This window comes from Chinchilla lanigera, unplaced genomic scaffold, assembly GCF_000276665.1.
Source record: "Chinchilla lanigera isolate Chin_1 unplaced genomic scaffold, ChiLan1.0 scaffold00094, whole genome shotgun sequence".
NCBI lineage: Eukaryota > Metazoa > Chordata > Mammalia > Rodentia > Chinchillidae > Chinchilla > Chinchilla lanigera.
The window spans coordinates 3,744,154-3,756,877 of record NW_004955495.1 but is presented as its reverse complement, the minus strand read 5'-3'; the positions used below and the strand labels follow the sequence as shown (position 1 = coordinate 3,756,877).

Here is a 12,724-nt window from a genome sequence, read left to right as displayed (position 1 = left end):
CCCGCACCCCACGAAACAGATCTTGTGATACCGGGCAGTACCTTGACTGTGTGGTGTTTGGTGTAGGCAGTGCAGGCAGTGGTAGGGAGACCATGAAACCCTCGGGCATGATGGATTCCAGAAGAGCAAAGCGCTGCTTCATGAGAACACCACATAAACATGTTCCCTTCTGGACTGCAAACTTCTCAGCGCCCACAGAAGAGTCTGGTATTCATGTCGGACTGTCTGTTAAATGAAATTCAAAGAAATTTGGAAATTGAGCTGTTCAGTGAATGGTGATACGGTCATTCAGTTAAGCAACCTGGACTTCAGAAGCTAAATTTGGAAGAGTCATGTGTACACGGCAACAGAATGAAGACTGTCAAGACTCACCCAGAAGGTTTTGGGGGTTAAATCTCTGGGATACTTTTCTCTCCCCTGTAGCTAGAGGCTGGCGTAGCAGTGGTGGAGCGCAGGTAGTGTACAGTGTAACTGTGTGTACCCGCGGGTTTTCCAATCTCTGTGTAGCTAGCGGTGCTCTTCGTGTTAGTGTGGCAGCCGTGCCAGTTCCACATTTGTGATTGCTTTATTTCCCTGGTAATTAAACCTTGTGCCATTCTATTCCTGTTAAATCCGTAGAAAATGAGAAAATACTCGACATTTTGGGGGAAACTTGTAAATCTGAGCCAGTAAAAGAAGAAGGTTCCGAGCTGGAGCAGCCATTTGCACAGGATACAAGTAGCGTGGGGCCAGACAGGAAGCTGGCGGAGGAAGAGGACCTTTTTGGCAGCGCCCACCCGGAAGAGGAAGAGGAGGAAGAGCAGGAGCAGGAGGAAGAGGAGGAAGAGGAAGAGGAGGAGGGAGATTTAGATTTGGCCAGCGAGTCAACACGCGCTCAGTGGAGCGAGGCAGACACCCTGTTAGCGGTAGTGAAAAGGGAGCCCGTGGAGCAGACAGGCGAAGGCGCGAGGACGGACTGTGAGCCTGTAGGGCTAGAGAAGCCAGTTGAGCAGAGTAGCGCGGCCTCCGAGCTGCCGGAGGCCTCTAGCCAGGAGCTGGCGGAAGCGCCCGCGGAAGCCCCGAGCCCGGAGCCCCGAGATAGCAAGGAAGACGTGAAGAAGTTTGAGTTTGACGCTTGTAATGAAGTCCCTCCGGCTCCTAAAGAGTCCTCAACCAGTGAGGGCGCTGATCAGAAAATGAGGTTTGTTGTTTCTCAGTTTTAGACCAGACGCTATCTCCTTTTCATTGGTCATTTATGACACACATAAGCTGTTTTTCTGCAATTGGCCAGCCAGACTGCTGAAATTGTAGTTTTACTTCCAAACAATGTTTTATTTCTCTTTGTTTATTTTACACTGATTACATGATCTTTTTTTCTTTTCTCAACCTATCATGGTTGTTTTCTTTAATTCTTTCTAATTATCTTTAGCCCAGCAGAATTAATTAACTCCTGTGGGTCTGAAATCTTATGGTTAGGTCAGATTTCCAATACACGTTTGTCAGGGTATCATTTTTTCAGAACTAAATTTCGGGTAGGTATGCAATCTCAGCACGTATTTTATAATTTTGAGTTTGTTTCTTGATGCTGCTGCCTCTTGGAGTGACACTGTCTTTTGTCTCTAGTTCTGTCGAAGATGACTCGGACTCTAAAAGGCTTTACCGAGAGGAAAAGGGTAGGTCACCCACAGCCCCAGTCCCTTGGATTATGTTGGGTCGTGGGGGTAGTTTAATACTAGTTTACCACGTCTACGCTTCCCACCCAGGTCTGTTTGAGACTTCAGAAACTTTCCCACGCTCTGTTCTTGGCTCCACGGGTTCTGGATTGTAGCAGCAGACCAGTTCCTAAGGGCCAGTGCTGTGTCCTGATGCAGACCCTGGCTTTTAGTGTTCTTGGATCATTGATCCTCTGACCCTCTAATTATATTAGACCCAAATTATACTGGAGTCTTTCTGAAAGAGTTGTAAGTGCAGGATAGAAGTGACTAGAAATGGTGACAGGAGCATTTTTGCAATGACACTGTCAACTTTGTGTTAAAGAGCAACCTGTAGCTGAGACTGTCACTCAGTGGTGAGCACTTGCCTAGCATGTGTGAGGCCCTAGGTTCAGTCACACACAGAAGAAAAACCACCTTACTGTGTGGTCCAGCCAAGGGTTGGGTTGCTTTCTAAGGAAGCCTCATGCAGTGCTGCCGTCCTGGCTCCCGTTGGAGTCAGTGATTCTGACTGCGGATAGGTTTGGGTGCTGCAGCCCTCTTGGAGCGAGTAGGAACTGCATTCTGGTTTGGAGCAACTTTCTTAAGGACTCAGGACCTTGTGGGTGTTGTGCTTTTGACCAGAACTTTCTTTTGCAATAGGTCGTAGCAGTTGTAGTAGAAATTTCTGGGTTAGTGGACTGTCTTCTACGACCAGAGCTACAGATTTGAAGACTCTTTTCAGCAAGTATGGGAAGGTAAGAGCCAGGGTCCCTGTGGAGCAGGAAGGGTCAGTAAGCCCTGTCATGCAGCCTTGGTGTGCCGGGCACTGAGCTTCTCTCAGTGCTTAGTGACCTCAGGGCTGCCCTCCGGTGGTGCTGCCCCGCCGCCAGCCGCCAGATGCTGCTTTGGTACCCTCCTCTCACACTCTCTCTCTCTGTCTCTCTGTCCCCCCCCCCTCTGTTACACACACACACACACACACACACACACACACACACACACACACACACACACACACACACACACACACACACACACACACACACACACACACACACACACACCCACACACCCCCCCGTGGGCCAGTAAGAGCAGCAGGGCAGCCTGTGGGAGCCAGTGGTGACTGGAGAAGAATCTCGTGATGCTGGAATGTAGCCCTCCAGAGCAGGGCCAAGTTGGCCCTGACCATGGATGTGTCAGGACCCTCCTCTAAACCTCCTTTATATCTGGTGACACATGGAGTGGCTGCTTCAGCACCACTCCCAGGTAGAAGCAGATCAAGCCCCTCCTGCATCTGTGCGCCTGCCTCCCCCGCCCGGCCCAGGTGCCGCTGTCGCTGTCATCCCGTGGGTTGAGGCTTCTGTCGTGGCCGTCCTCCTCACTTCACGTTCCTTCTCTTGGTCAGTTTCAGGGGAGCTAAAGTGAGCTCTAGCAGAGACCCCTGTCCCTCCTGAGGGGTTGGCATCTGATAGATAGCGCCAGCAGTGCATACACTGATTATTTGTGTGACAGGAGAGAAACTAGCTGGCTGCGGCCCTGCATGCCATTGTCCCAGCTTTACTGGGGTGAGGCAGGGGGATTGCAAGTTGAAGACCAGCCTGGGCAAATTAGACTTGTCAAAATGCAGGGCTGAGCTGTTGTTCAGTATGAAGGCCTTGACTTCAGTCTCTAAGACCACACAGAGACACAGCCCCCGACACGGTGTGGTTACGGAGATAGCTGACAGCAGCCCAGGGCTGAGTATACGTCTCCCGTCTCCCCAGCGGCAGCCCTTTGCGCCCTGACAGGGGCCCTCAGGGGCAGTGCTGTCAGAGGAGAAGGTCTGGTCGGGGCACGCCAGGCCTGGAGTGTATCACAGCCTCCCTTAGTGCCAAGGTTGTGTGTGGCATCATGAATGCGGTTGCTGTCAGTGGCCTGTGGTACCCATGGGACTATCTTGAGCCATGGTGTGTTCTTGTCATGAAAAGCAGGCGTCCCTTGAGTGCACCAGAGTTGTTCAGAGAAGCAAGCAGCACGTTGAAGACTTGGCCATAGTGGCTGAAACAGCTGTGAATCGTGTCACTGGTGGTGGTCAGGAGCCTGACCTGTGTGGGTGTGGCTCTCTGGGGATCTGCCTGCCTTGGGGTGCACACAGGTCTTCTGTCCTAGTTCGGGGTCCTGTCTCCTGCCTGTACAGCACGATGGAAGTGGGCAGGACTTGGTATTGTCTTGCCTTCTTTCTGGCCCTCAGCCTCCCTGAGAGCATAGAGAAGGGGCTGGAGAGGGAGGAGCAGTGATGAGACACTAGTGTTCCCTCTCCCAGGTCGCATGTGGCACTTTTCAGGCACGTGGTGTCCCGCCAGCCCCGCTCCCAGGCCGGCACACCGCCTGAGCCTTCCTACTCACGTGATCCCCTGTCCCAAAGGAAATGGCTGTGGGGTCCCCTCTGCACCTCCAGTTTGAACAGTTTCTGCCGCTCCTTCAGGTGGTGGGCGCCAAGGTCGTGACAAATGCCCGGAGTCCTGGAGCTCGCTGTTACGGCTTTGTCACCATGTCCACAGCGGAAGAAGCAACAAAATGTATCAACCACTTACACAAGACGGAGCTGCACGGAAAGATGATCTCTGTGGAGAAAGTGAGCGCCTGGCTCCCTGGGGCGGGCTGGGGTGGGCCGGGGCGGGGCAGGAGGTGGCACTTGCACTCAATTCTCCTTCAGGCAAAAAACGAACCAGCCAGCAAGAAGACCTCTGACAAGAGGGACGGTGAGGGCAAGAAGGAGAAGTCAAGCACCAGTGACAGGTACTTCTCTCCTGGCGAGGGGTCTCTGTTGCCTTCCTCCGTGCAGGCTGGGGCTGTTGGTTTCCTATGGTCAGAAGGCTGTGTCCTCGACAGTGGGAGGTAACTTCTTCACTGTTGTCACTCAGTGCTCATTGGGAGGGTCCAGTCGGGACTGGTCCGTCACCCCAGATCCCTGCTGTGACTCGGGGGTCCTTGGCTGTCGCTTACAGATCCTTGAGCCTTAAGAGGGACGATAAATCTGACAGAAAAGACGATGCCAAAAAGGGTGAAGATGGAAGTGGAGAAAAGAGTAAAGACCCAGATGAGAAGCCAGGCTCCTCAGAGCGATCTCGAGCCACAAAGTCAGGTAGCCGTGCACCCCCCGCACGGGAGGGCTCATCTGGTTTCTCATCCCCAGCCAGCGCGGTGTGTTAATTTGTTCTCGTCCGGTGACAGCACAAACCCAACTCCCCTTGCGTAGCATTGAGGGTACTTTATTCTTGTGCCGGGCCTGGTTCTTACTTCCCCATCTTCCTGTAGGAAGTCGAGGCACTGAGCGCATCGTGGTGATGGACAAATCGAAGGGTGTTCCTGTTATCAGCGTAAAAACGTCCGGATCCAAAGAGAGAGTAAGTGATAGTTTCACATCGAGGGCGTTTACCTTATTTTTATGCCTTTTCTGTGTGTATTTAGGGAATTCTTAAGCTGAATTAGTGAAAAAGCTCTTGACTTTCACCAAAATGTAGAAGTCTGTAATCCCAGCACTCGGGAGGCTGAGGCAAGAGGATCACTGCAAGTTCAAGGGCAGCCCAAACTGCATAGTGACCCTGTCTCAAAAAGAAAAAGGAAACAAGATATGCTGTTACATGCCTGCGGTGCAGCTGTTCAAGAGGCTGAGGCAGGGGGATCACCTAAGCCCCAGTGTTCAAGACTATCCTAGGTGGCACAGGCAGACTGTCTTAGGAAGGAGAAGGGCACAGCGTGCAGTTCCTGTATACATGTGATCAAAGAAGCCAGGCACAGTGGTACAGGAGGACCCCAAGAAGTAGTGAAAGATGCAACCCAGCCCAGAACACAAAGAGAATTTAAAGGGATGGGGAATCTAAAAGAACTGGTTGCTCATTGCAGAAGCTCTGTGTTCTGATCCTAACATCACGAAAAAGAAAAAATTTTAAAGATTTTCTTTGTATTTGGTTTTGTGCGGGTGTCGGTTTGTGCTGTTGCTTTACTTTTTTTTGAGACAGGGTCTTGCTATGCAGCTCAGACTACCCCTGAGCTCACTTTGTAGCCCATGCTGACCTCGAACTCCCAGCTATCCTCCTGCTCAGCCTTCCGAGTGCTACTTCTTTACTTTCTAAAGCTAACTGAAAAGGACACGTGGGAGCAGCTGTGCGCGGTGATCTCCCCCGCTCTCCTTCCTCGAGCCGCTCTAAGCTGCCCACGCAGTGGCCCTTCCCGGCCCCGTCTCCAGGCTGCGGCTTGTGGTTTCTGCCTCCCTGTTACATTTTCACAGCCTCATAGCCTTATCACCTGGGTCTGGGGTTCCCCAGATGGCCCCACGCTCAGCACCTCCTGGGGTTCCACTAGGTGTCCGGTGGACTAGCATTTGGGGTAGGGCGGCCTGCAGTGATCATTGGAGAAAGGATGGCAGCGGGGGCTGAGGTTGCTGTGCCAGCTGCCCCGTGACCAACCACCACTCTGCTTGAGGGGCTCCCCGTGCAGTGCAGAGGGGCGCAGCCGCATGCATGGGCCCTACGTACCTGGGGAAGCCTGTGGAGGGTCAGCACCCTGGTGCTGTCTACCCCCAAGAGGAAAGGAGCTGTTCAGCCTAAACTACACTGCTGGTCACAGGGAATCACCCCAGTCCGGCACCCTTACAGCTAGCAGTCACCCAGACACCAAGCCCAGCACTGACCTTGCTCATAGCCCGCAGCTCCTGTGCCATGTCCGTGTGGTTCACAGCTGCGTGCACCCACCTTTCTGTCCCAGGCACTTTCAGTCTGTGTGTGCAGCTACTTCACTACCTTGGAGCCTTTTCCCTTGTTTTGTAATGCAAAAATAAGAATTCTCGCACTGGGAAGGGGAGCTGTCTTTAAAATGTAGTCTCAACAAGGAAATCGTGGGGCTGGGGATTTAGCTCAGCGGCAAAAGCGCCTGCCTTTCGTTAAGCGTGAGAAGTGGCTTCATTTGAAAAGTTGCTGAATGGTACAAAGGAAAGAAAAAATTAAAGAATATGTTTTGAATGCAAGATAAAGTATAAAAGAAAACTGATCTCGTAAAATGTTTTTAAGGGAAATACTCAGTTCCGTTTTGGCCTTTTTGATATATTTGATCATATTTTAGCCACAAATGTCAAAGAAAATCTGTGACTTTCAACTGTGAAACTTGAGGCTTCTTGGCGGTCTGTTCGTGGTGCTGGGGATTGAATGGGCCCTTCTCACTGCGCAGCGTTCCAGCCCTTTTATTTCTTGAGACGGGCGTGCTGACTTGTCAAGGCTTGGCGTAAACTTGTGATGCTCCTAATTCAGCCTCCCAGAGTGCTGCGGTTACAGGGATGCATCACCACACTGGGATACAGTTTCTTCAGAAAGAGAACATCTCATTCTCCAGTTGTTTCATTAAATTAATCATCATGTAAACCTGAAAACGGAGCATGTTGGCACACATCTGTAATCTCAGCACTCTGGAAGGCTGAGGCAGGAAAGTTGCAAGTTTAGCAACTTAGTGAAACTCAGCAAAGAAAAAAATTTTTTTTAAAGATGGAGAATTGTAGCTCAGTGCAGAGGCCCTGGACTCAATCGTCAGTACCACTTACACAAACAAAAAGTGCATATCAAAAAAAAAAAGGGGGGGGCATATCATTGCTAAGATGGACACACCTGTTCTGTTCATTGTCATTTCCATTTTAACTTTCTTGTGTTCTTTGATGAACTAGGCCTCTAAAAGCCAGGATCGCAAATCGGCTAGCAGAGAGAAGCGGTCTGTCGTGTCCTTTGATAAGGTCAAAGAGCCTCGGAAGTCAAGAGACTCAGAGTCCCGTAGGTGAGTCGGGACCTAGAGACCCTCGCAAGTTTGGTTGACCCTAGATTGAGGTCGTAGCCGAGTCCTGTAAGGACTCCCACAATCCTTGTAAGTGGAAAGTCCCCTTAGCCTCCTGGTCCTTTAGCTTTCTGTTCATGGACCTACTTTGTGTGATTGTCATCCCTAGCCCATTCCAGGGCATGTGTGGATGGGCCCTTCTCTCCCAGAGGTTATCTAGGGTAGCAGGGGCAGGAGGTGGAGTTCTTCCTGGTGCCGTAGAGCCAGCTAGCATGCAGTAGTACCAAGGCTACTTTAGAGGCTGGGCAAAGGGGAGCAGAAACAGCCAGCCCCACAGAGCACCCTGAGACCTCTGTAAATTAGCCAGAAAAGATGTCACGCTTTTGAAAAAAATCAAACAATTATTGGTCACTTTGGGGTCCAGTTAATTTATCTTTCCTATCCAGAAGCTATTCCTTTGTTTTTGTTTCTGTATTTTGTTTTTTGAGACAAAATCTCACTATGTAGTCTAGGCTGGCCTTGAGCTCGCTACGTAACCCTTGAACTCGTAGCGACCCTCCTTCCTCTGCCTCCCAAGTGCTAGGATCACAGGTGTGCACCACCATTCCCAGCTTCAGGGGCAGTTTTTAAAGTATCTTTTAAAAAATAAACAGCATCAGTTTAAAAAAGAATTGAAAGCTAACAGGCTAAGCATGGGAGGGGTGCTGGAAGAGGGGTCTCTGTAAAGCCCGGTACAGGACTGGCGGCTACAGAGCAAGGAGCAGCAGCAGTTTGGCTGTGAGATCAGCAGTGCAGGGCCCTCATAGCGTTGCCCACTGTTGAAGACAGGACAACTCCAAGGACACCTGAACCCCTGCACGTGTGGACCAGGCCTCACTGGCACTGTCAGCAGACAGCATGAACCAACATTTGAGCAGAAAAACAGGCTATTGAAAACTGGGTATAAGTAGAAGTCCATTTGACCCTGCTCTCCCTCTTCTAAGTATTTTCTAAAAAGTTAAAATGAGCGTATTTTAGAGACACATGCATAGTGGTGTTTATAGCAGCACAATTTATAATAGCTGGATCTTGGAAACTGTGCCCATCAGCAGATGAACGGATAAGGAAAATGTCATTCATGCACAGGGGTATATATACTGTGCAATAAAGATAGCTTTGAGGCATGCATAATAAATGGAGACTCAAGACCATAGTGTTCAGTGAAATAAGTTCAACATAAGCCTAAATACCACATGGTTTCTCTTAAGAGAAACTTTGTGTGCATATGTCTGTGTATACACAAATAACAAAATTAAAAATATACTCTTTAAAAAAAGCAAATACGGTGTGGTGCCACACACCTGTCATCCCAACACCCTGAGAGGCTGAGGCAGGAGGATCACAAGTTCCAGCCCAACCTGGGTGACTTAGTAAGACCCTGTCTCAAAATTTAAAAAAGGGGCTAGGGATATAGCTCAGTGTAGAGGCCCTAGGCTCCATCCTCATTACCACAAAAACACCATCAAACTGGTTGTCCAGCATGAAAGTGTTGATGGAATGGGAGCTTAGAAGGCCTTAAAAGCCCTAAGGGAGGAGTTTACTGTTCTGTGCCAAGGAAAACCATAAAGTCGAAGGTGTGGCAGATGGGAAGAAAGTGACTGGAGGTAGTAAAAGGAGAACAGAGGAGCAGCCCAGTAGAGAAATGGACAGCAGCTGTGACAGTCACGGCAGAGAGGACCAAAAGGCTGTGAGCTGGACGGATGCCGACGTGGAGAGCGGGAGCTTCACTCGGCCTGCTCCGGCACCTCGCAGCCTCCTCTCCAGGCACTGGTTCCCCCCAGTGCCGCCCCCACCGAGGCGGGCCGTGGGAGAACTGCCCCCGCAGGCTGGACCGACTTCCCGCGTGGCCTTTAGTGTAAGACAGACAAAATAAGAGGAGAGTGTTTCCGCTGCTGTAGCTGTGTGCCTGGTAGTGCACAGCCAGAGATCAAGAGGCGTCCACCTGCTGCCCCTCTGTGTGGAGGCGCAAGGGCACACGGTAGCCATGGCAGTGTCAGAGGGAGTGGCCAAGGTCCTGTACCTGTCCTATGGAGCGCCCTGTGCCCCAGCCCCATTTCGCAGCATCTCATTGAAGCTGGTGGTTAAAGGGACAGCACCCTTTTCAAGACTCACTGTGCAAAAGTAAGGTCCAGTATCTCTTCAATTGGTATCCGACCGCCTGAAAATCGAGGCACATGGTTCACGATGTGGCCAGTCACACACAGGCCCCCGCGCCTCTGTTCGTGTAGCCACAGGTGCCCGCAGCCCCACACCTCTGCCCTGTAGCATGAGCCTGCCAGGGTGGAGGGTGCCCCCCAGTGCAGTGTGCTGTCTTCCAGGGAGCGGGAGCGCAGCGAGCGGGAGCGCAGCGAGCGGGAGCAGCGCCTGCAGGCACAGTGGGAGCGTGAGGAGCGGGAGCGGCTGGAGATCGCCCGGGAGCGGCTGGCCTTCCACCGGCACCGGCTGGAGCGCGAGCGCATGGAGCGGGAGCGGCTGGAGCGCGAGCGCATGCACGTGGAGCAGGAGCGCCGGCGCGAGCAGGAGCGCATCCACCGCGAGCGCGAGGAGCTGCGGCGCCAGCAGGAGCAGCTGCGCTATGAGCAGGAGCGCCGGCCTGCCGTGCGGCGGCCCTACGACCTGGACAGCCGGTGAGCTTGGGCCCCGGCCGCCAGCCAGTGCTGTTTCAGCAGCAGTGTGTGCCGTGCCAGGTGCAGCTCTGGGAGAGCTCAGGCGTCCAAAGCAGCACGCACCGATGTGGGCGGTGGTTTACGGCGGAGCCCTGTAACACACAGCCTGCCTTCCTGAAGGCCGTCTCCCTGCAGTGGGGCTCTGGGCCTCCACAGACTGGGTGCTGGGGTCCCCACTCTGACCGGCCTGTGAAAACGGTGCCATCCTTGTCCATTGCCCCGAGAACATGCCAAAGGGTGGCAGCTGTCCTTCCGGTGGGGCCCAGCTGTAGTGCACTGTGTGCCCACCCCTGTTGGGGGCACTCCCTGCCTGGGTGGCCTGGGCACGCAGGACAGGACAGAGTCATGCAGCCCCTGAGCTCAGAGTGACAACGGGGCCCTGGGCCAATGTGGAGTTTATTTTACCTGTTTCACAGAGGCAGCCTGTGGAGGAAATGCCTCTGTCCTGTCTCTTCCAGGAGGGACGATGCCTACTGGCCAGAGGCCAAGCGGGCGGCTCTGGACGAGCGCTACCACTCCGACTTTAGCCGCCAGGACCGCTTCCACGACTTTGACCACCGGGACCGAGGTCGCTACCCCAACCACTCTGTGGATAGGTGAGTCGGCCTTGGAGCCCACTCGAGCCATCAGTGGGTGTGCCTGCTGAAACATGTCACTCTCCGCGCAGGGCCTGAGCGGCCTCTTCCTCGCCCTACAGTATGATTTTACCCCCTTTTCAGGAGAGAAGGTTCCAGGTCCATGATGGCAGAAAGAGAAGGGCAGGTAAGTGAGGCCGCACTTGCAGCCTCTGTTTGCCGCAGCAGAGGCCAGTGTGGGAGGGGAGAGGCTCCACGTCTGGGGTGGCGTGTGGCCGGTTCACGCTTGGTCTCGGCCGCCAGTGCAGACAGCCACGCAGAGGCTCCCTGTGTGCTGTGCTCTCTGTCTGCACCTGGTGACGGTGTGGCGACCTTCCAGGCGCTGTGACTGTGGCCCTAGTGTGGTTCAGCTGGTGTGGTGCTCGTCCCAGTGTGCACACAGTCCCTCAACTGGGCCCAGCGGCTGAAGGTGACAGCCGGCTTCGGGAGAAAGGAGGCACTGGAAGAGAAAGTTAGCGGGACCTTGTGGTCTCTTGCACTGCTGACAGATTTCTTGGACAGGCAGGTGTTGGAGAAATTTTTAATTGTAGGCAAAAGTGTTCCAAGTCATGGTCCTGAGTCCTTACTAGATGCTTTTGTCTAGTTTTCTGCCTTGAAATTGAAGATCTTTGATGACAGCGCACCCTGTCTCAAGGTTGTCTGTCTCTAAAATTGAGTTGGGCTGGGTGCGGTGTGGTCAGTGTGCTGTGTCTGCGCCACCAGCGCCCCTGCCCTGGGGCCCAGGCCGAGCGCATGGCGCAGGGAACACTGGGCCCTGGTGGCTCCTCAGCGCTGCAGCTGGCTCGCAGCTTGGGCAGGGTGTCCCGAGTGACTGTCGCTTCCTTTGCTGCAGATGCAGAGATCTGCAGAGTGTAGAGTATCGCCAGGGCGCGCACGGGGCGTTCTGGGCTTGGCCTTGCGCTGAGAGTGGGAGGATGCCCCTGACCACACCCACTTGGCCCTTGGAACTTGACCCTGAGCCTTGTCACCTTGGTACAGCCATGTGGTGTGAGGCACTGTCACCGCAGTTTGAATTCTCCACCTGACTGGATGGCCTCCGCCAGGAGCTCTGGGTCCCTTTCTTCACCATGCCCCGAGCCTGACCTGATTTCAGGGACCCCACATGCCGTCAGCGCTTGTGCCCCAGTTGATGACCTTGTCATCAGTAGCTTGTTGCCCAAACAGCCATGGGGCCCAGGGCTGCCTGCCTAGACTCCCTTCTCACGTGGCTCTTTCAACGCCCAGCATTACCCCGAGCGCCACGGAGGGCCAGAGCGGCACAGCCGGGACTCGCGCGACAGCTGGGGCTACGGCTCCGACAAGAGGATGAGCGAGGGCCGGGGACTGCCCCCGCCCCCCAGGTTTGTGTCCCTCTCCCGGCCTTGCCCTGTCACCTCACGAAGAGCTCGGTGCCGCTGAGGGCCTGGCTTGCGGTGGTTCCAGCCGCTACAGAGCCCCCGAGCAGCATCGGGCAAGACCCATTCCTGTCCCCCAAGGCACCGCTGCCCAGCGGGGAGGACACGGGGCGGGAGCTACAGATGGGGCACTCGAGATCAGAGGTGTCTTTCTCCAAGGGACAGGCGTGACTGGGGGGAGCACGGCCGGAGACTGGAGGATGACCGGGCCTGGCAGGGCGCTGCTGATGGGGGCATGATAGACCGGGACCACAAGAGGTGGCAGGGTGAGCGGGGCTCTCGTCTGGGCGCCCCTTGTCTTGGGTGGGGACCCACGGGGAGGGAGGTGCTGCTGTGCTGCCCCGGGCCTCGCTGGTCCCTCAGTGTGTAGCAGGACAGACGCTCTGCGCCTGTTGGGGTGTGTGACCCATGAACCACGTGCCAAGGCAGCATGAGCAAACCCCGTCAGTCCTGAGCAAACCGGGAACCCCAGAACGGGGCTTCGGCCCCCACCGCCATCCCCGCTGTGTGCCCTGGGTGA

At 54.0% G+C, this 12,724-nt stretch overlaps 1 protein-coding gene across 2 annotated transcripts in view; it reads left to right on the top strand.

The window, feature by feature from the left end:
• Safb (scaffold attachment factor B) overlaps window positions 1-12,724 on the top strand; it is a 31,401-nt gene that overhangs the window by 18,196 nt on the left and 481 nt on the right. The window contains exons 7-19 of one of the 2 annotated variants that reach the window (XM_005405765.2): window positions 619-1,180; window positions 1,603-1,652; window positions 2,334-2,428; window positions 4,139-4,288; window positions 4,370-4,452; window positions 4,662-4,798; window positions 4,972-5,060; window positions 7,367-7,473; window positions 9,828-10,136; window positions 10,634-10,771; window positions 10,895-10,937; window positions 12,035-12,150; window positions 12,364-12,470. In XM_005405765.2, coding sequence (XP_005405822.2) covers window positions 619-1,180; window positions 1,603-1,652; window positions 2,334-2,428; window positions 4,139-4,288; window positions 4,370-4,452; window positions 4,662-4,798; window positions 4,972-5,060; window positions 7,367-7,473; window positions 9,828-10,136; window positions 10,634-10,771; window positions 10,895-10,937; window positions 12,035-12,150; window positions 12,364-12,470 — 1,986 coding nt within the window. The remainder of the gene's footprint in view (window positions 1-618; window positions 1,181-1,602; window positions 1,653-2,333; window positions 2,429-4,138; window positions 4,289-4,369; window positions 4,453-4,661; window positions 4,799-4,971; window positions 5,061-7,366; window positions 7,474-9,827; window positions 10,137-10,633; window positions 10,772-10,894; window positions 10,938-12,034; window positions 12,151-12,363; window positions 12,471-12,724) is intronic. The other variant, XM_005405766.2, reaches the window with a different exon arrangement.